The 22,564-nt window shown below is 37.3% G+C and overlaps 1 protein-coding gene across 6 annotated transcripts; it reads right to left on the bottom strand.

Annotated features, from left to right (window-relative positions):
• mdm4 (MDM4 regulator of p53) lies at nucleotides 1–20,099 on the bottom strand. 6 transcript variants are annotated; one of them, XM_022682694.2, is made up of 11 exons: nucleotides 20,010–20,099; nucleotides 17,406–17,490; nucleotides 17,196–17,273; nucleotides 16,445–16,578; nucleotides 15,550–15,599; nucleotides 14,143–14,207; nucleotides 11,212–11,317; nucleotides 10,010–10,170; nucleotides 8,841–9,029; nucleotides 8,660–8,728; nucleotides 1–5,895 (listed from the first exon to the last, which is right to left on the bottom strand). In XM_022682694.2, the coding sequence occupies exons 2-11, from the start codon at nucleotides 17,478–17,480 to the stop codon at nucleotides 5,338–5,340; spliced, it is 1,485 nt and encodes a 494-aa protein (XP_022538415.1). In that variant the 5' UTR covers nucleotides 17,481–17,490; nucleotides 20,010–20,099; the 3' UTR covers nucleotides 1–5,337. The 6 variants fall into 6 exon arrangements, with proteins under 6 accessions (XP_022538415.1, XP_049327550.1, XP_049327549.1 ...); XM_049471593.1 differs by having other exon boundaries at nucleotides 8,841–9,014; XM_049471592.1 differs by having other exon boundaries at nucleotides 17,196–17,270; nucleotides 20,010–20,097.
• Between the last annotated feature and the right edge of the window lie 2,465 nt (nucleotides 20,100–22,564).

Raw genomic sequence — 22,564 nt, 5'->3', positions numbered from 1 at the left:
GACAACAGACATTGTATTTATTTTAAGGTTGCACTATTTATTTTTAACTAAAAATACACAAACGCTGCTCATAAGCAGGAACCAAAGTCTGCAGCAGAACTCGGCTCTGAGGAAAACCAACAAAATGTACAAATATAAACTTCAATAATTATGGCAGTGACTTTAGCACAAACAAGTCCGCTTAAATGTTGAATACCATACGGCGTATCACAGGGTAAATACAGCAGTCGCACCCATGCAAGATTTTCTTTTTTTTTTTTGCCATTACAGGATTCAAAATTGAGGACTCAAATAGGAGGTTATTATATAGCTAATATAGCCTTTAGACCTCCACAATACAGTGGCATACAAAGTTTGGCTGCATTTCTGGTAATTTCTGTGAATAGTTCAGTAAGAATATATATATATATATATATAAAAAATCAAGATAAAGATCGAGTCTTTCCTCTTCAGTACAAATTTTTAGACTTACAGAGATTTGATTCTCAACCTTGTTTGGTCTGGACCTTCAAACTTTTTACGTTTGTTCCTAAAGAAAAAAAAAAGGCAAATGTAGAAAGTGCCACGGAACAAGGTATCAAAAGAGTGGCTCAGATCAGAATCAACTAAACTATGGTTCGGTTTGTTTACAGTGTGAAATCTTTAACTTATTATAAAAAATAGTTAATCTACAGTTACAGAAGATACAGCATATCAGCAAAACCTGCTGTACCCATACTGCTGTGAGACGTGCCTGCACAGCAAGAGGAGTCAGATTTCAGCACAACACTGCTTCTTTTTCTTCGTCTATTGTTTAACATGTGACAATACCGTGCCTTGACTTCCTATAATTGATCTAAAAGTTATTTTGAAATTTTCACACTGCAAACAAATAGAATTGTGGGTTAGTTGATGCACACTGCTACTACTACTCGTTTAGTTTGGAGTCTGAAGCAAATAAGGTCGGTGTAAGAGCATCCTAACAAACGCTAACACATTGCAAGAAAGGCAAAAAAATATATATATTTGACTGATAAAGACAATCAAAATGATTTAGCAGATTTAGACTTCTTCCATTAGTCACTTCACTATTCACAGTTAAAAGAAATTTCCAAACTTTTGCATGTCACACTACATATCTCATATCTCTCATTCACACACACTCTCACTCTCATACTTATAACTAGAGATGAAATCAGTCTACACTTCCACAGTTATTAATATAAAGTGTTAAGTACTGGCGTTGTATTTCTCATTTACACACATAGAGAAAAGTACAGTTTAACCCCGATGGTTATACTGGGGATATCTGCACACAGTCCTCCATTACTCTGCTTTTGCCATCGAGGACGATCGTGCTGAGCAATTAAAATGAAGAGTTCTGAAGAGGCAGAGCACACAAATTAGGCAGTTTTAAATAAACGGCAAACAGAGAACAAGTGGAGCAACAGATGGGCGAACAAGCAATCGTAGCGACGGATCCGTTTAAGAACTGAGAACACAAACTGCAAGGATCAGCTGGCGTAAAACACGCATAAACTTAACAATTAGAACCAAATGAAGAAGTGCTGAAATGTTATTTTGTCTTTTTTATATGTTTTTCACGGTACCACTTTAAAATAAGACTACCTCTATGAAGGGGTTATAAATGGTTTACAATTAGTTTATTAATGGTTTCTAGTTAGGTTGTAAATGCCTTAATGCATTAATAATCAGTTATAACGCATACGTAGAAAGGGCAACAATGACCTGTTGTTTGGTCAAATAGTGAACTTAGTCATCTATATTGTTGCCCTTTCTATGTATGTGTTGTAACTGATTATTACTGATTTTTGAGGCATTTACAACCTAATTAGTAACCAATAATAAACTAATTGTAAACCATTTAAAACCCCTTTATACAGGTAGTCTTATTTTAAAGTGGTACCTGTTTTTCTACACAACAGCAGCATCAGATTAGTCTCAAATCAAATGTATTCAAATGTGAAAAGAATATTTGCAAACATTATTTGTGGCATAACTTTAAATTGGAAGATCTTGTGTTTAAACTGACTAACTAACTAAGTTATTTAAACAAAATATCTTATTTATATTTATTTTAACTCCATTTTCCAGTGTTTCTTAAATCTGGTCCTTATGGTACCCTACCCTACACATTTGAGGCTGTGTTAAGAGTGAAACCAAATTGGATCCTGGTTTCTTAAATCAGATCTATTGAGATGGCAGTCTACACTGTTACTAGCAATTGGTCAGATAGGATTTGCCTGGACATCACAAGCGAAATGTGTCTGCATGGGCTGTTGTGATATCAAGGTTGGTGTCTTCTGGACTGAGGTGCAGCCATATTGGATTTGATGTGGTTTCTGGCTGTCCAAACCATCAAAAAATAATAATAATTAAAATTAAAAAATGTGGGCACAATCTAGATCAAGGTGCGTAATTTGGATTTAAACGGGCAGTCTGAACCTAGCCACCCTAGTTTTTCTCCAAAAAGCTTGCTTATAATTACAGTCGTAAATCATCTATATAGCTAAAAAAAAAACGTCACACAACATTTTATAATCGAGACTGTAACAAGTGGAATACCATGAAATAGAAAAAAGAGGAATTCAACATTGAGGAAGAGCTATAGCGAAAGGCACAGAGTAATAATAATAACAGCTAAAGGAAAGGCAGGGTAGACCCAAATTGAGTCCGATGGCTCCTGTGCACCACGTTCACGCCTCAGTGGTGCTCAGGCCCACCCAGTACTGGAGCTGAAAAGATGGCGATGGCTAAAAGGAAGTGAGCAGTGAAGCAGCAGAGGAACATCAATAACCACACGGCAGCTCTCGGCCTGTTCAATCTGAAAAGTGCAGAAATCTGGCAAAGTAGGCATGCGCCACTCATCTCATCCCGGCACTTTTGAGTGCAGGCTGTAGCCTGTAGAGGTGTTACAGTCCACATATATAATAATAATAATAATAATAACAACATTAACATTAATAATACCACTGGTTCATGTAAGATGATCACAGACATTGAGAAGTTATAGACTTTTAGAGACAGTAAGCTGTATGAAGTGCTACTTTCCACATTTTACAAACAGTGTACGCACCAGTTAGACTGTAGCTGCATCCCAAAACTAAATCTAATCTAGGCTGCAGATGAGATAGGCTGTAAGGTCAGAGAAAGCAGATTCATAATTAAGAGTTCTGTGTATTAGGGACACAGTGTAAAAACCTCTGATATACAGCTCTGAAAAAAAAGAAAAGAAACCACTTCATGATGAGTTTCCTTGATTTTACCAAATTGAAATCCTCTGGAATATAATCAAGAGAAAGATGGATGATCACAAGCCATCAAACCAAACTGAACTGCTTGAATGAATTTTTGCACCAGGAGTGCAGGCATAAAGTTATCCAAAAGCAGTGTGTAAGACTGGCGGAGGAGAACATGCCAAGATGCATGAAAACTGTGATTAAAAACAGGGTTATTCCACCAAATATTGATTTCTGAACTCTGAAAACTTTAGGAATATGAACTTGTTTTCTTTGCATTATTTGAGGTCTGAAAGCTCTGCATTTAGTGTTTTAGTGCGTTGTAGTTATTTCATCTATTTCTCATTTTCTGCAAAAAAAAAAATGCTCTAAATGACAATATTCTTATTTGGAATTTGGGAGAAATGTTGCCTGTAGTTTATAGAACAAAACAATGTTCATTTTACTCAAACATATACCTATAAATAGCAAAATCAGAGAAACTGATTCAGAAACTGAAGTGGTCTCTTAACTTTTTTCCAGAGCTTATGTCAAGTTAATGAACATAGTCTGCAGGGTGAAGCGCTCTCCCTCTTTCGCTGAAGATAGGTAATGTGATTTGAGTGAGCTGCTTTTTAAGGTGTTATCACAGCTATTTTGATGAGCTTAAACTCACATTACAATACCGATATAAATAATAACTTATCGTACAGACCTACTGTGCATGCAGCCAATATTCTGTGCACCTTTTATGGCGCTACTGATGTATCCTTCCAGCTTATAATCAGTTAGCTACAAGTGTCAATGCTATATGAACGCTAGATGAAAATCTAAAGCATACTACTTTTGCACCACGACTGTAACACACCTGGCCTTTCTTGTGATGTCACCATGAAGTGCTTTTAGACTGTTCCACGTGTGACCAATAAGACACATTAGGACGGCCTTACCAAGGACCTGCCCTACCTCGACCCGGCCTAGGTTTTGGAACACAGCAAGAGTCTATAAATGAACGACAACTTATGACTACCCTCTGTAAAAACATACCAAACATAATGGTGGTCCAGCCTTATAACCTTATAATGTGCTGATCTGGTTAACACAAACCGAACAATCCCCTGAACTGGTAAACTAGGTTAATAAATAAATAAATTATACACAATTAGTTACTGCAATCACCTAAGATCCCTCCATTTCACATGAACACTGTTTCCCCAATAGTGTGAAGAGCTCAGAACTGCCTGTACTCTGGAAAAGGAATTTGGAAATCTAACGCTGGTTAAGCTCTTGCAAACATGCAACCAAAACAAAATTAAAAAGCATGTTTTAGCCTTTTCTTTTCATGGTGATCAACAGCTCATGTCTTGAGACTTCAAGTAATCAAGTAGTACCAACCTGTATATGAGTTAGGGATGCACCGAATATTTGTCCATGAAAATATTAAGCCGAAAATGCTTCATTTAAATTGTATTTCCTTTAAAAAGCAAGACAAAAACATTTTTGCTACAATACTACTTATGCGATTGTAAAAAAAAAAGGCAAAATTAAAGAAACCTAACAGAAAAAAAGAAAAAAAAAAAAGTGATAGGTATACAGCCTTCATCCAAATGCTTAATTTTAATCAGTTTAATCAAAAAATATCTTTATTTTGGTGCATCCCTAACTAACACAAGCATCTTGGATCTGTGTCATATTTTTCTTTGATATGAAAACAAAAAACATATTAAGAAAAAAAATTAATTGGTGCATCCCCAAAATGTTCTGGAGCTCTGCACCTCCTTCAACGAACACAAGCACCTTTTTCTTCGCTATACATGCTGTGCTTGCAACTATAAATGCCAAATATAGCAATAATAAGGCAAAGTTCCATGTTTTAGAACACAAAACTGCCGTTAAACTGCCGTTAAAAGTTGTTTTAGGTTCGTTATTTCATTGCATTAACCATGCCTTTAAACACATTTTTTTTTTTTTTGGCCCAAGGATTTAAGGATTTTCACAACTGCTCAGATATTAAATATTTACAGCATAGATAGAATCTCTGTACACTCTGTACACAAGTGCGCACACGCGAATGTGTGGTTCACATACAAACCATTACCGAACTCCCTGCCCAAACTTGTCAGGCTACGAAGATCTTAATGACTTTCTGGATGATCTGGCCACACCCCGGGCAGGGGGCGTTGAACTTGTGCAGCTTGCGAGCGCAGGGGAAGCAGGTGATCATGTGGGCGGTGCGGCCGTGGATGATGTTGCCGTTGCGGGGTCGGACCCGGCACAGCTTGCACGGCTCCAGCATCGCCTCCTTTCGGCACTGCGTCTCGCCGTCCAGCAGGTCCTGGCTCTCCCCCTCTGAGCTGTCCTGGGAGCTCTGCAGGGGCCGGCAGGGGTTCTTCCCCTTGGTGGAGGAAACGGGTGGGTTGCGGCTGGCCTTGTGGGAGGGGAGGATGATGGGATCAGACACGGTCCTCAGGCAGTCGGGCACGTCGATGCCGTCGTCCTCGTCTTCGTCTTCAGGGCCCTGCGGGAGAGAGCTGCAGGCGGGGATGTCCGGGACAGAGATGGAATGGACCAGGCGGGGGCAGTCTTTATACCAGTCCTTGCGCAGGGCCCAGCAACGCATGCAGTATCGCTGCAGGGGAGAGTTGAACTTCCGACACTCCCCACACTGCCATGCGTCCTGCAGCAAAAAGAGACATTTTGGAAAGTCAATACACATTCTATTAACATTATTTAAAAAAAAACAAACAAAACAAAACTATTTAACCCCTTGTAGAACAATCTGTGATAAATAAAGCAATCAAGCAGTCAATTTTATTTTTTTTATATATAATTTTATTTAATTTTTTTTCCCATTTTCTCCGATCGGCTGATTGCCAATAACACTCTTGGGCAGGGCCAAACACCACATTATTAGCACACTTAATACAGATTCAATTCAATTCAATTCTGTATTATTTATATAGCACTTTTTACAACAAAAGTTGTCACAAAACAGCTTTACAGAGAAAAAAACAAGGGCCACGCATCTTGTGAGCAACACCACAGAGATGCCAATTATTGTGGAAAAACTCCCTCACATTAAGAGGAAAATTCGTCCTAATCATGACCACCTCCAAGCAAACACTGGAAATCTAAGCTGACTGTAGATAAACAGAAGTGCTTTACTCACCAAAATAAACAAAATAGATGCGTATCAATAGTTTTATTTGTATAATTACTTTTTGGTTTGAGCCTGTAGTATTGGCAATAGCACTGATTGGCAGCTGACGAGTGAATCAAAAAAGCATAAACATATATAATGATATAATCTGTATATTATATATATATACAGTGAGTCCAAGAAGTATTTGATCCCTTGCTGATTTTCTTTGTTGGCCCACTAATAAAGACATGATCATTCTATACTTTTAATGGTAGATGTATTCTTACATGGAGAGACAGAATATTAAAAAGAAAATCCAGAAAATAAATCTAAGGAATATATATTAATTGATTTGTATTTCATGGAGTGAAATAAGTATTTGATCCTTTAGTATTCATTAGCAGTTCTGGCTTTTACAGACCAGTTAGACACTCCCAATCAACTTGTTACCTGACCTGAAGCCACCTGTTCTCACTAATCACTTGTGTGAAAAACACCTGTCCACAGAATCAGACAGATCACACAGATTTCAAGTCTCCAACATGGGTAAAACCAAAGAGCTGTCACAGGACCTCAGAGTCAGAATTGTTGACCTTCACAAAGCTGGAATGGGCTACAAAAAGATTAGTAAGGTGTTGGATGTGAAAGTAACAACTACTGGTGCAATTATCAGAAAGTTTAAAGAGTATAACATGACAATCAACAGACCTCGGCCCGGTGCTCCAAAGAAGATTTCGCCTCGTGGGGTGGCAATGATGCTGAGAACGGTCAGAAATCGTCCTGCAACCACTCGGCAGGAGTTAGCAAATGACCTGAAGGCAGCTGGGACCACAGTTTGCAAGGAAACAATTGGCAACACTTTGCGCAACAATGGATTCACATCCTGCAGTGCCCGAAAGGTACCCCTGCTGAAGAGAGCACATGTGGAGGCGCGCCTCAAGTATGCCAATGATCATTTGAAAGTAGAACCAAGTTATTGGGAGAAGGTTTTGTGGTCAGACGAGACCAAAATTGAACTTTTTGGCCTCAACTCCACCCGCCATGTGTGGAGGAAGAAAAATGCTGCCTATGACCCCAAGAACACTGTGCCCACCGTCAAGCATGGAGGTGGAAGCATAATGTTTTGGGGGTGTTTCTCTGCCAAGGGTACAGGGCTACTTCACCGCATCACTGGGAAGATGGATGGAGCCATGTACCGCACAATCCTGAGGGACAACCTCCTCCCCTCTGCCAGGGATCTGAAAATGGGCCGTGGTTGGGTCTTCCAACATGATAACGACCCTAAACATACAGCAAAGGCAACAAAGGATTGGCTCAAGAAAAATCACATTAAGGTCATGGAGTGGCCCAGCCAGTCGCCAGACCTCAATCCGATCGAAAATCTATGGAGGGAGCTGAAGGTCAGAGTTGCCAAGCGACAGCCCACCAACCTTCATGATTTAGAGAGGATCTGCAAAGAAGAGTGGGCCAAAATTCCCCCTGGTGTGTGTGTGCTAAACTTGTGGTTAACTACAACAAACGTTTCACCGCTGTGCTTGCAAACAAAGGCTTTGCCACTAAGTATTAAGTGTGTTTGGCAAGAGGGATCAAATACTTATTTTCCTCATTGAAATACAAATTAATTAAAATATATTCTTTAAAATTATATTCTGGATTTTTGTCTTGATATTCTGTCTCTCCATGTTAGAATATATCTACCATTAAAAGTGCAGAAGGATAGTGTCTTTATTAGTGGGCAAACAAAGAAAATCAGCAAGGGATCAAATACTTCTTGGACTCACTGTATATATATAACTAAATATATAGTTTATATATTAATACCCGTTAGTGGTGTGCCATAATGCACATGCAAAATTGCCTTCATCACTTTTGAAACAAAAAAGAAATAAATAAAAATCCATATTGTGAAAATAGCAGTATTGTGTTTTCAGAGCAGTTAAATATGTATCTGGTTTTGTTACTTACTGTAAAGCTTTAGCGGTAGTTTTGTATTATTATTTATGTTTACATTTCTATGGATGCAATAAATACTGTTGTAGATGTTTTGTAAAACATTATGTTTATGTTATTTTTTATGTTAACATTATTATTATTTTGTACAAAATTAGACTTTTGGTAAGTAATGTGTTTACAAAATACATGCACATCTAAAAAGTTTAATAACGCATGTATTGTTTATGTATGTTTCTTCTATGTACTTCTATGTTTTTTATTTTACACCTTTTACACCCATGTTAATGCAATGTGAAAATAAACCCTAACTCATTCCTAAAAGCTTTACCAAACTCAAAAAGCTTACATGTGTGGAGATCTCAGTGTCTGTGTCATCACTTAAACACTGAGAGTCATCATCCAAGTCCTCCTGCATCTGGAAATAGAGCAGACATAAAAATTATAAGCAGGATGTCATCTGAACCCACTCTAATTCCATGTGATCATGCAATCAGGACTAGGAGAGCTTTAAGAAAGTGATGCTTCACCTCCTTGTCCTCTTTGCCCTCCCTCGCTTGCTCTTCTTCCTCCTGAGGAGACTCTGCGTCACTGCCCTGCTCCAGTGCTGCCTCCTTCATCTCCACGCTCACCTGCTCGCTCTCCGCCTCGTTCAGGAACCACAGGTCGTCTGTAGTGTCCGATACGATGGCCGTGTCCTCCTCCTGCCCGAGAGAGACCTGCTTCCTCAGTCTAGTTGTGTGGAACATGTTACTGTGCTTCCACAGTTCTGCATTAAGCTAGGCTATTACTAGAGATGTCCCAATCAATCTTACTAGCGATGTCTTTTCAGACCCTGCATCTATTACAATGGACATCATGTATCTTCTTTATTTTCGTTACATCTTATGTTTTGTGGCACATAACACTATTTGAGAGCTGTTTTCCATCAGAATATACCCTGAACATGTTTTTAAACCAATGTACCGCCCACTGCACAGGAAAAACAGTAGTATTAGAGCCACTGAGGCAAAGCAACAGCTCATTTTTACTAATTTAATGTGCTTTAGGGATGGTTTATTAAATAAAAAGGTCATTATGAATATAAAATATTACACAGTCTTCCAATGCAATGGAAATAAAAAAAACGATTAAATATTAAAGTTAATTGGATTTATTTGCTATATAGATATCATAGTAGAATATTACGGTCTTCCTTTGGTGCATTACAGACAGAAAACAGCATTTTTACATTTTTTCCCCTACTACTGGAGATAATTCAGGTGTGAAAGGGTTAATACTACACATCAGATGATACAGATTCGATCAGCCAATTTTTTAGTAACATGGTTTCATGATCTGTTTTTATAGTGTGTGAGTAAAACTGTAAAACAGTTCCATATTAAAAACTCTGTTATTTACTTTCTGAGAACTCTCCCCAGCTCTGTTGGCTGGTTGGCTGTTGGTCAATAATGTCCAGTAATGGTGCCTTGAAGACACTAGATGGCAATCTGTACACCATCGTTAAGACAAAGGCTCAGAACAGAAACGGGATTAAAATAGGCAATAGTCGATGCAGTAAAATATGCCTGGATTGTCACTGGATCAGATCAGGACATCCCTAGCTACTAATGTTTTATCTGCAGTTAGACAAGCAAATTAAGCAAAATGTCAATCTAACAATAAATACATCTGTACAGTGTTAAGTTGTTTCTCTTACTTGATTGGTGTGGATATCTGTTGAGCCGTTGCTCCTGCGGGTGTAGTTACTGCGCAGGTTTCCCAGAAACCACCAGGGCAGACCGGACAAGTCCCACTCGTCAAGGCTCACATCCAGCTTTGGCCGCTTGCAGGCTGACCTCGGCAGCCCATCTAAAGAGTCTGTGGGAACAAGTAAAAGAATGATTCAGTTTCTTGACACCAAACCAACATCCAGTAGGGGTGTAACGATGCACTTTGCTTATAATCGATTAATGATTTAATATTTTCCTGATATTTGGAACACATTTTAAATACAAACATTTTTAAATTTTCTTTTTTATGTATAATTAATATATATATATATATATATATATATATATATATTTTTTTTTTTTACGTAAGTATAATTTATTCTTAAGTACTGTTTAAACTTTTTAAAAAACAACTGTGACATTTAATTTATTAATGAATCACTTTTAAAATGATCTAGAGTAAAAGGATAATTGTTTAAGATGTCTAAGCTGAACAGCGGTGAACAGTAATAAGGTACATTATTGTGCATCTTTAATGAAGTCTTTCTATTTTTGGAGAGTTTACTTCACTTTAATTTAATTTCATGTGCATTTTAAATTAAAATATCTTATTTTTCACTCCACTACATTATCTAAGATCTACTGCTCCTTCTGACTTGTAAAGGTGGGGTGGCTAAAGTCAAAACTTGCACAGCGACTGCAGTCATTAATTGGTAAAATAATTGACGTTCTCCACCCTTTGCTTACGCCCACTGGTTCTCCCGTCTGCAATAGCGAAATTCTGACCTCTTGTGTTTAAACAATGCAACTGCATGAGATTTTATATTAACAAGTGCAATGTGGAATTGTCTGTTCCCGCAATGCACATAGTAAATTTATTTAATTGCGATTGATTGACTGATAACTGTACATTTCTGAGCAAAACAATGGAGTGGCAAATACCCTGTGGCATGAGAGGTTGTGAGGAAGGAAATGGCCAAAATGATGTCCTGACCCTGAGCTGTGTGGTATACAAATTTACAAATTTAAATACATTTCTTTACAAGGTCTCTTATAATGTGTTTTTAAACTTTTACTAAGCCAATTATGTAAAGGCCTTTATTCTAAAACTTCTTCCTATTTTGCTTGTTACTGAAAACAGAGATTCAAATGTTTTTGTGGGTTTGGGTTTGTGGGTGTATCTACATACCATCATCTGCGTCGCGTGGTCTGCGCTGTGAGGAGTTCTGTGTGGTGCAGGGATTGGCACCGGCGGCACTGAAGACCTGGCTTGAGCTACACATTCTGCTAGACACCTACACAGTGGAGAAAAGGCTGAATCAGTGCCTACTGCAGTAATGTGGCATCGGGCAGAACGGCAGCTCCCCCACTGCAGAGGCCTGGTTCTTATTCACTCACACTCACAGAGGGACAGAGGGAAAGGGAAATGACAGAAGGACCTACGCTGTGGGTTTAAATAGCCAAATAAGCCTAAGAGGATCAAAACCATACAGATCTTTTCTCCTAAAACAAACAAACATGGCCGCTATTTTCAGAAGAAGGAGGCATTAATTTAAAAAGCGCACATATTAAACTGATTTTTGCCTAGCAGCATTCAGGAGATGTTAAAAACACACTGTTAATACTAAATCAAATGCACTGTGCCAAATGTGAAACGCAATTAAAAAAAGTGGCTACACCTTTCTTTCAACCCAAATGTATGACATGCAAGTATTACACAGTTTTAAAAATATTGTCTTACACTTTAAACACACTGCTCTACCCATCCCGTCTCAAAAGGTGTAGCCACTATAATAAGCATCAGCTGCCAGACTCTTTAACCACCCAACCCAGATTCTTAACCACAAACCCACATTCCAAAAAAGTTGGGATGTTGTGTAAAATGCAACTGAATGTCAATGAAAACAGAATGCAGTTGCTTGCAAATATCATAGACCCATAAAAAAAAAAACATTAAAAGTGAGACATTTTAGAATTCATGTAGAGCTTGATGGCAGCAATCCATCTCAAAAAAGTTGGTATGAGGCAACAAACGGCATTGGATAACGGCATAAGTTGAACAGCATTTGACGCTGATGATCTTCGTATAGATGTTTTAAAACAAAATATGCGGCCATCCAGACAACATCTCTTTCAGGGAAGGCCTTCCATATTTTAGCAAGCATGGATTTACAGACGAGGAGTCTGGGTGCTTAACTGGCATAAAGATTCCTCTCCCTAAACTCCAACAACTGGTCTCCTCAGTCCCCAGGCGTTTAAATACTGTTGTTAAAGAACAAATCCGGTGTGAAATTTACTTAGGGTGTAGCAAAACTAAAGTAAACTTTAGTTAAATAGCTTGCTAAATAATTCTGTGCAATCTGTGCCCTATTCTATCTATTCGTTCGTTGCAACTTAATTTAAAGATGGTGGCGCCCCGCACAACTACCTCAAGGTACTGTCTGAATGAACACTGTTTTAAATAAACTACCTGTGCACTTTCAAAGGTCTCAGTGCCTCGTTTTAAATGTCAGGATCCTCAAAATTCTACCAATGTAGTGTGGAGCAACTTTGACCAATCGCTAGTATTGTAAGCCTATTGGGAGTATCAGCTAAAAGCGTTGGAGTGTAGCAAAACATGAGCATTTCAAAATACAAGTTCCACATTGGATTCCTCCTTTTAAAGAAGAGGGGATACTACTACTACTACTCAATGGTAAACATACCCTTATGCATGTATGTCTACCTTGCCGTATGTGTTCTATTGCAAGTAAAAAATGGGTTTATGACATTTACATATCACTGAATTCAGTTTTTTTTTTCTTTTTTTTTTTTTTACACAGCGCCCAAACTTTTTTGGAACTGCAGTTGTACAACCCTGCCTAAAATGTGTTAATGGATGGAAGGGTGTGGGACAGATGGGGGAGAGGGGGAAGAGGGTGGAGAAGGGCACTGAGTGAAAACTGGAGCTGCCGCCCTGCCGATAGAAGCGACGGAGCAGAGAATGAAACTCTGAGTGACAAACAGAGACAGGGACTCTGTTTCCCCATTGGCCAAGCTTATGCTGGTGGCTCTTCCCACTTTCCCGCCCCCCTCGAAGACCACCAGACAAAGCCGGCCATGGGGATGTACAGAGACGGTGCCACTCTGTACGGACACTTCTGACGGAGGCAGCTGCTCTTCCAACCCCTCTCATAGCAGACTTCAACTGGGCTTGATAAAGCTAGCTACCATACAGAAAAAACAACTGTAAGCCCTAAAATATCTAAAAATATCTAAAAATAGTAAAAAAAAAAAAAAAAAAAAAACACTTATAATAGTATAAAACAAATTTGGCCAGGGAATAGGCATGTCACAATAATTAACTTATCATAACATATATATATAGACATAACCTGCATTCAATTATGGTAAAACAGTAAATGTAGGGTATTTTAAGCAGTAAGATGACGCCAGAAAACATCCAGTGAGGCAGACGATGTTGGGATAAACTATTTACACATATATCTCTCCTGAAATTTGTTTATTATGGTGAGTAAAGTTCTTCCGTTTATTTACAGTCAGCTTTAGAGCTGTACCAAGTTTGCCTGGCATCTATGAGGCATTAATGTGGTATCTGGCCCTGCTCAAGACCGGTATCGGCCAATTTGGCCCCAAAAACACTGATTAGTCCATCTCTAATCACTATTATATAAGTGGCAAAAACTAATCTTAAAATCAAATTATATCAAATCCAATTTTTTGAGACTATATTGTGACAGGCCTACCAGAACTTTATGGGTTTTGGTCTGGATTAAGTATTAAGTATTAAGTTTGGAGGAATCCTAGACGTTTTCAGGCTGAAACAAGTGTCAAGGTCATTATAGGTGCAATTATCATCATCATCATTATATTATGTATGCTATACATTACGCTCTTCTTCCCAGCTCTTTCCAAATACACCCTCATCAAGTTTTTATGATCAAATATCTCCACAAATGTATTGACACTTCTGTCAGCCTATGAGCTCAACAGCTAGACAAGCCGAATAGTCAATAAGGGGATCTTATTGATTTTTTTTAAGCTCTCCACTGGATCAGTTGTTTGCCATGAAAGGGGCTGGCGAGCAGCGGTCCTCCTGTGCACCATGCTGTTGTTTTACCTGACCGGGATCTTCACATGGAGACTCATTAGAATCCTTGCCGATTGAAAGATTCTTTTCAGCGTCTGCGTTTCAAATGAGACATAATAACAACAAAAGAAAAAACAAAAAATGCCCGCCTTTTATTAACCAAGCACACACCATTCATTCTTTAAGTAAGGGAAGAAAAAAATAACTCAATGCCACTTGCCAGATCTGTGGAGGCAAAAATATGCAGACATACAGTGGCTTTCAAAAGTATTCACAACCTTTTTTCCATTTTTTGTCACCTTACAAACACAACCTTAAATGTATTTTGTTGAGATTTACTGAAAAGTGATGAATCAACACAAAGTAGCACATACTTCAAAATAATCATAACACCTGAGCTGTGGATTTCTGCAGCTCCTCCAGAGTGACCATGAGCCTCCTGGCTGCTTTTTTGATGTTTGTTCACTAGTGTTCTCTACCAAACCCCTGAGGCCTTAACAGAACTGGTGTATTTATACTATATTAAGTCTTAATTACACACAGCTGCACTCTTACCTTATTCAGTGACTTATGAAGGCAGCTGATTGCACTGGGGATTATTTAGGGGTTTAAGAGTAAGTAAGACAACTACCAGTCGTGCACTCCACTCTGGCCTTTATAGAAGAGTGGCAATAAGAAAACCATTTTTAAAAGAAAGACCTAGGAGGTGCCGTTTGCATATTACACTTAAGATTTTAATTTGACAATCATTTTGAAAATGATGTATCATTTTTGTTCCACTTCACAATTACGTGCTACTTTGTGTTGGTCTATTAGTTGAAATCTCAGTAAAATACATTTAAGTTTGTGGTTATAACGTGACAAAAGTTCAAGGGGTATGACATTTTGCAAACCTCTGTATAAATGGCAGAGGAGAAGAGTTTATACCCTTCAAACTAATGATTAAAAAAAATGTATTTAACATTTGACTCTTATAACTATAATAATGTCATAATTAGTCATTAATCATTATTTGGGCCTACAATGGGACACTAACAACATTCTTACAATTACCAAAGGAAATTACTATATAATACACAAATGAATACAATATAATAATAATAATAATAAAAAAAAAATAAATAAATAATCATAATAGTAATATGTTCTGCTTTGGGAATAATAACGGAATATTAAACCAAGGCTTAAATGTGTTATAAGGCATCCCTTAAACCTAAATATAAAACATAAAAAACGTTAATCCTACAACCACATGGCGCACTCCACATACACACTCACACATCTTAAACAAAACAACTATGCAGGCTGGACAGAGTACTGGAGAAGAAAAGACAAAAAAAAAATAAACTCATAATTCTGATTTCATCACACACTAGTGAACAGACTTTACAGGCATTCATTTAACTAAATCACAGGGTAATAAATGAAGAAACGTACCTGAGCAGTTCAAAATAAACAAATTCTTCTTCAGCATCTCATACACTGGGCTGAAAAACAAATGACAAACATTACAAATATTAGATTAGATTAGATACTAGATTAGATATTAGACAATTACCTTCCTAAAATTGTATGATATTTACTCTAGCACTTACAAATTGGCAGAAGTCACCATCAGAACACAGTTTTTGTATATATTTTAAGTATTGAGAAAAATATTACTCTAGAGACCGGCAATATGACAATATTTTCCTTGTGCCGTGATTAATTTGATCATACGGATCACATATATTTAAGAATATATGAGTAGTGAGATACCATCAGTAATTAAAGAACACTGACCATTAAATTATAAAGAGTATAATTAGTCCTGTTAATTGGATTAAGGACAGAATAATTTGAATGGAAAAAATAATCACTTCACTAAATATGGGACAGTATTTGAAGCATTTGTCCCTACTAGAGGTGTGGCAACATATAGCTATAACATATAGCGATGTATTGTATAGTTTTAATTTGCAAGTGATTATTAAAATGTTTCATCAAACACTGCTAAAGCTACAGAGTCTGAAAATATTTTAGTGTAGTGTATATGTTCTACCTGTTTATTCAAATATTCTAGCTATTTTCAAGGCTGTGCAGTTTGTTGTACAGTTTCATACTGATTGTCAAAGTCCGTGAAACTGACATTGATCAATAAATACATAATTCCTGGTATTTTATTATTTATTTATATAGAATAGTATACTCTTAAGTAACACAGATGCCATGAAATATCCTAGAGTTGTCTTGGGATATATCGATTAAATAAAACAGATTAACATTATCGATCTGAGTCCAGTATTTTGTAATTCCCATTATTTTCCACTTAATACCACACATAAGAACTCACCTGGGGTTCTTAACAGAGAAGCTCTCCACCTCCAGCAGCTCTCCAAGAGGGTCATCTTGACAGTGAACTATATGCTGTCTTTGTTTATCGTATAGCTCCTTTGTTATGATGTACTGGCCAAGGTAGTGCATGACCTGTATAAAACAATGAGATACCAATGAGAATGTAGCTGAGATTATATTTTGGGATATGTTCACAGCAAGGGGTCCATATAAAAGAAGATTTGTCTGTTTCTGTTATGCCCAATACCCCCAAGCACTGACAAATCCCCATGCTAGTTCAAACGCCTTGTTCATCGGTGCAATGTGAATAATGGCAGACCATTTGTTTTGGACAATTTGCACTGTTGGAGGAAAAAAAATGTAATATCTAATAACAAATTGATCTTTTTTTGCTCTGTTAAAAGTCACATAAACTTGGTAATCTCTGGTTTTATAATCAACACAAAATTCCCCAACAGAAATTATGACTTGAGGGGTTGTTCATGTGCAACTTTCAACTCAAAACTCGCATTTAGCATAATTCTAATAGCATGTGAAAGTAGCATAAAGCAAATTTCTTGAATAAAACATAATAAAACAGAGAAACAAATAAATCAGCCTACAAAACATTCAGTTGTCAGTAATTGTCAATTTTTAACACAAAAATTTAATTAACCTTAAAAAATAATAAAATAACATAGTTAACATAGTTATAGATCAAGTTTTAATCCTGATTAAGAATAAATTACAGGTTGACATCTTGTACTAACCTCCTTTAGAGTAAACACCTCCTCTTGAGCTCCTGCGACCCGAAGAATCTGCAGCAGAGGAGCTTTGGGCTGGACCTGCTGACCAAATAAATAATAATAATAATAAAAAAAAATATCAAGTTTAATTTTTTTTTTACATTTTGTATTTTCAAGGTTTATATCTAGGGTTAAAAAAAAAAACAAAAAAAAACAAACAAACAATAGGCTCACCTGACTGCCATCCCCTGGCAGGGCTCTGCATGCTGAGCTGGACCCCGGGTGCAGGGATGATGACAGCGAGGTCATTTTTGGGGAACTGCAAAACAAACAAGTGATGCTATTCCTGAGAAAAAGATATAAACTTGTCATCTGCACTTTCCCAGAGATCTGTAATACTGGCCACCCACATTCCTGTGTCATCATCAGCCAGTCAGCCCACTGACCTACATTTACCATTGCAGCACTGTAAGAAGCTCCTAAGTCCAAATACAACACCTCTAAGAAGCACATTTAATAACATTGATCTGTCACAAATTACCACCTGTCAGAAATATGTCAGGTGCTCAACATACAGCTCATGCTTGAGTCTTAAGACTCCAAATATCACAATATTCTTCTTGGTTAATTATTGTAATTGTCCCTTGAGTTAAACTAAAACCTTTCCTCTAAATAAAAGCATTTATTTATTATTAAATTTAACTCTGTCCATCAAGTGACATACAAAGTTCATCCTGCGAGCACTGCAGGCAGACGTGTCAAAAATGCCTTCCTTAAGGAGTAATAAAAAAATAAAAAAAACCCTGAATGAATTTGATTGTGGTTGAATGATACCATTCTGACACTCATATTGGTTTATATGTGATTATCCATCACAGCTGCACACGCCATGCTCACACTGCAGCAAGAACATAGCAGACATATGTAGCCTAATATGAAGATGCTCCATGCAGAGACTCAAGAGAACTCGAGCAAAAACGTACTAAAATGCATACATTTTCAACATTAACAACATTTTACTATAACATTATAGTCATTACGGCTTTTAGAAAAATGTATTTCCGGGGGTGGGGTAGTTTTGACACCAAAACTTTTACTAGAGTAATACCTTACTTCTACTTAAATATTTTAAACCTTTGTAGTACTGAAAGGCAATTCTTTTCACACCTTTGACTGCAGAACAATGTTTTAATGTGTGTTTGTTCATTTGACCATTTACAAAACGTAGTACTGGAGATAAAACTAGCTCATTTTAAAAGTGTACCTTCTGCATCTACAGCTCTGTTCCAACTATTTCAACAATTCAATCACCTTATTGGAATGTTTTGTGATCCATTAAACTAGTTCTAACCTGATTTCTAGAATAAAATCAGGATTTTCATCTAAATATTTACAGGAATTGAAAAAAAAAAAGTTAATTTATTTCAGTAATTCAGTTCAAAATGTAAAACTCATATGGATGTATTACACACAGAGTTATGTATTTTACGTTATCTTATTTCTTTTGTTGTTGATGATTAGGGCTTACAGACAATGAAAAACCCAAACATCAGTGTCTCAATATTATACAAGAACAACTGGTACTTTTAGTAGTTTGGGCAGTGTGCCAAGTCCTGCTGGAAAATGAAATCCCATTGACTTTGGACTTGATAAAACTCTGTGGACCAACATCAGCAGATGACATGTCTCCCCAAACCATCACTGATTGTAGAAACTTTACACTAGTCCTCAAGCAGCTTAGACTGTGTGTCTCTTCATCACTCTTCCTCCAGACTCTGATTCCTTGATTTCTAAATGAAATGCAAAAGTTACTGATGTTCAGTGATGGTTTGGAGAGACATGTCATCTGCTGGTGTTGATCCACTGTGTTCTATCAAGTTCAAAGTCAGTGCAGTGTTTTTCCACAAAATCTTAAAAGCAGTTTATGCTTCCCTCTGCTGACAACTTTTATGGAGATGCGGATTTCATTTTCCAGCAGGACTTGGCACCCTGCCAAATTAGTCTTTTATACCATTCTAATTTTCTGAGACAATGATTTTGGGATTTTTAATTGGCTGTAAGCCATAATCATCAATAATAATATAAATAAACCCTTAAAATAGATAACTCTGTGTAAAACACATCTATATAATATATGAGTTTCACATTTTGAACTGAATTACTGAAATACAATAACTAACCTAGGTTAGCTAAACATAGTCAGCTTTTTACGTTCTGTGGTAAAATTCCTTTACACGGGGCGGCTGGGCATGCTAACGTTAGTTAGCTAGCTAGCTAACTAACTAACTTACTTAGCGCTAACTATAACCTATTTTAACTGATCTAAAGACAGTGTTAGCTAGCTAACTTCACGTTACCTAACTAGAAAGTTAGCTGGCGACCATTAGCCACCTGTCACAAACAATGCTAGCTTTAGCAAACTAGCTAAAGCTAACCCACTTATACATCATATTAAATAAAGCTAACCTCACTAGCTAGCTAGATATTAAACTCAGAAACTCTAAGCTTAATTTAGAGTGCGGTAGGTTAACTGTAATAACGGCTCGGCTAGTTTAAACTGTAGCATCTGTTGAGCTAAGCTAAGCTAACTATTAACCAGCGCGAGCTAACAAACCCGTTAGCTACAGTTGCTAACTAGCTTATAAGCTATCCACATACGCCTTATAACTAACCTAACTATATATTTCAGCCACAAAAATGAGGTAAAAAAATCGCACCACTCACCTCAAACCAGCGAGATATCACATTTTTACGCCCTCAGTTTACCCCAACAAAGAAACACTGTGGACCTCTCTAAACAAACTCTAACCTAGCTAAGGTAGCCGTTTAGCCTCCTACCGCCACTGACGTGGTGAAGCGCCGGACCGTAGGCGTGAGAGTCGACTGCACCGGATCTCAGAGAATCGATTCACAATGGCAGCAGCGAAATAACTGTACTAAAACACGTTGCAGATGAGAGTCGACAGCATCGGATCTCAAGGAATCGATTCACAAGGATATCAGTGAATGAACTGAACTAATACACATCAGAGACGATGGTCGACAGCATCCCACGAATCGTATGGCAAGGAATCGATTCACAATAGCAGCAGCGAAAGAACTGAACTAAAACACGTTGCAGATGAGAGTCGACAGCATCGGATCTCAAGGAATCGATTCACAACGGCAGCGGCGCATGATCTACGCTAAAACACGTTTCAGAGGAGAGTCGACTGCATCGGATCTCAAGGAATCGACTCACAAGGATAGCAGTGGATGAACTGAACTAAAACACATCAAAGACGAGGGTCGAAAGCATCATACGAATCGTATGGCAATGAATCGATTCACAATGGATTTACCGTTTGATTCCCTCTACGCTTCAAAATAAAAGTCTTTACAGAAAAAGTAATTCTAGGTCTAGTATATATATATATATATATATAATCTTACAGCTATATTTTTGCAGGTAGGTTACTTCATTACTTAGGTAGAGTAAAAAAGTAACAACTCACTCTCTCTGTATTTTAAATGCTAATTGAAATCTTTATTTACACGCTAAAACGACGAATCGCAAGGAATTGATTCACAATTGCAGCCGAACTGAAATATGTCGAGCTGAGCGTTGGTAGAGAAGAAGGAACCGAGTCAAAAGAATCGAGTCAAACCCGACACCCTTCGATTCTTCAAAATAAAAGCCTCCACAGAAACGCAAAATGAAGGTCTTCATCTGTTGCTGCTGGGTTCATCATTTAGTTTTAAGTCATAAAGAAACACATCACTCTCAATATATTTAAAATCCTAATGGTTTTATTTATTTATATATTTATATATAATATATTATATATATATAGTTTATATAATTTGACCTCGATTGATTATCATTTTTTCCTTTGTTCTGTTAACTTCAAACGACAGGACATAGAGAACAAGGCATTCCACATGATCATATATTACAAAAGTAAAGAAGTAAAGAAAATTCTAATGTGTGCACATCACACGCATACGTACATACATACAAACATACATACATACATACAAACATACACACATACATAATACACTTGCGTTTGTTTTTTTGTTAGTATAAAGTGATGAAGAAATGTGCATGACTGCGTCCACCTAAACGGAAAAGAAAAAAAAAAAAGACAGAAAAGCAAAGACAGCAAAACTGGAAGGAGGGACTGGAGCGGATAGAGAGAGGGAGAAATATAGAGAAAAAGTGAAAGCGAGACATAGAGAAGGATAGTCTTGACACAAGAGATAAGATAATAAATAATGTATCATATTCTAAACCAATAAAATCTGTTGCATAGTTGGAAGCAAACAGGACTGACATTTAGGCATAATGATGATGATGTATATTTACAAAAGGGGAGGAGCTATGGGAGGGCTAAACAAATGGTATACTTTTGGCAGCTGAAACACACACTGATAGAGGATGCTGTTCTCGACTGTTAACTTTCGATCAAATAGGCCACTCTCTGGACTGAACCATAAAAAAATTATATAAACCAGTAGAACACCCCATTTCTTCAGTTCATGTTACAAATGGCTGCGAATTACACTTCAGGTTTAGACTTTTTGTTTAAACACATTTGGTGACCTCTGTGTCACTTTTTAGCCCTTAGGTTCTGCACTACAGCATTAGAACACAGATTCTCTGTCATTTGGACAAAAACTGGGCAGATGTAGCTGGACTGTAAACAAAGACTGGGGCAGAAAGCATCAGGGAAGTTGCCTAATCATACAAAACCAACAACTGTAACACCTTTAATTTGAAAAACCTCTGTATTATCTCCGAAATTGGTTTTAAGGTAAACGGCTGCCCACCCAATATTTCCAAAAACAGAAATCTAGGCCTACTGGGCAACTTTCCCGGCAGCTGACACAGTGGTATGTTTTGCTTCATGCCGCTGAATGGCACTTCAGTGATGAAGACACATTACTGTCTCACTTTGGGTCCAAAAAGGACCAAGTTCGTAATCTGAAAAGGTCACAACTCTATTATAAACTTAGTAGTTTATGGAACTACATGTTGTTCAGGGGTTCTTCTCTGGCACTACTCGAAGAACCGTTTGAGTCATTTTAAGAGTGTGGTGGAAAATGTAAGCAGATGACCTCAGTGATGCTAAAGTGTGGTGAGCTAGTCTCCGACCTAATCTACTGTAAACTTAACCTAGTGAGAAAATACTAGAATGTAAACCTAGATAACTCCCACACGACATTATAATTTTATTTATACAATCTCCTTAATTCTTTTGAGTAAAAAATGTGTACGTCATCTATATTATTTAAAATATTTGTACTTTTAAGGACAAAAAGTTAGTTCATGTGTTAACTTTAATTCATCTTAATTCAGACCGTGAATAACAGAAAGGTAGGTAAAATGTTAAACTACAAAAACAAAATCA

This window comes from Astyanax mexicanus, chromosome 24 (genome assembly GCF_023375975.1).
Source record: "Astyanax mexicanus isolate ESR-SI-001 chromosome 24, AstMex3_surface, whole genome shotgun sequence".
In the NCBI taxonomy this organism is placed as follows: Eukaryota; Metazoa; Chordata; class Actinopteri; order Characiformes; family Acestrorhamphidae; genus Astyanax; species Astyanax mexicanus.
This window is presented reverse-complemented; position numbering and strand designations above follow the sequence as displayed.

What these genes read in the sequence shown, in the direction of transcription:
- mdm4 (XM_022682694.2), bottom strand. Translation starts at nt 17,480, where the DNA reads ATGACCTCGCTGTCATCATCCCTGCACCCGGGGTCCAGCTCAGCATGC. An exon ending in GTTTATTTTGAACTGCTCAG is followed by an intron (nt 14,208 to 15,549) that starts GTACGTTTCTTC and finishes TTTGAAACGCAG; the next exon opens with ACGCTGAAAAGAATCTTTCA. An exon ending in CATGTGAAGATCCCGGTCAG is followed by an intron (nt 11,318 to 14,142) that starts GTAAAACAACAG and finishes TCCACTGTGTAG; the next exon opens with GTGTCTAGCAGAATGTGTAG.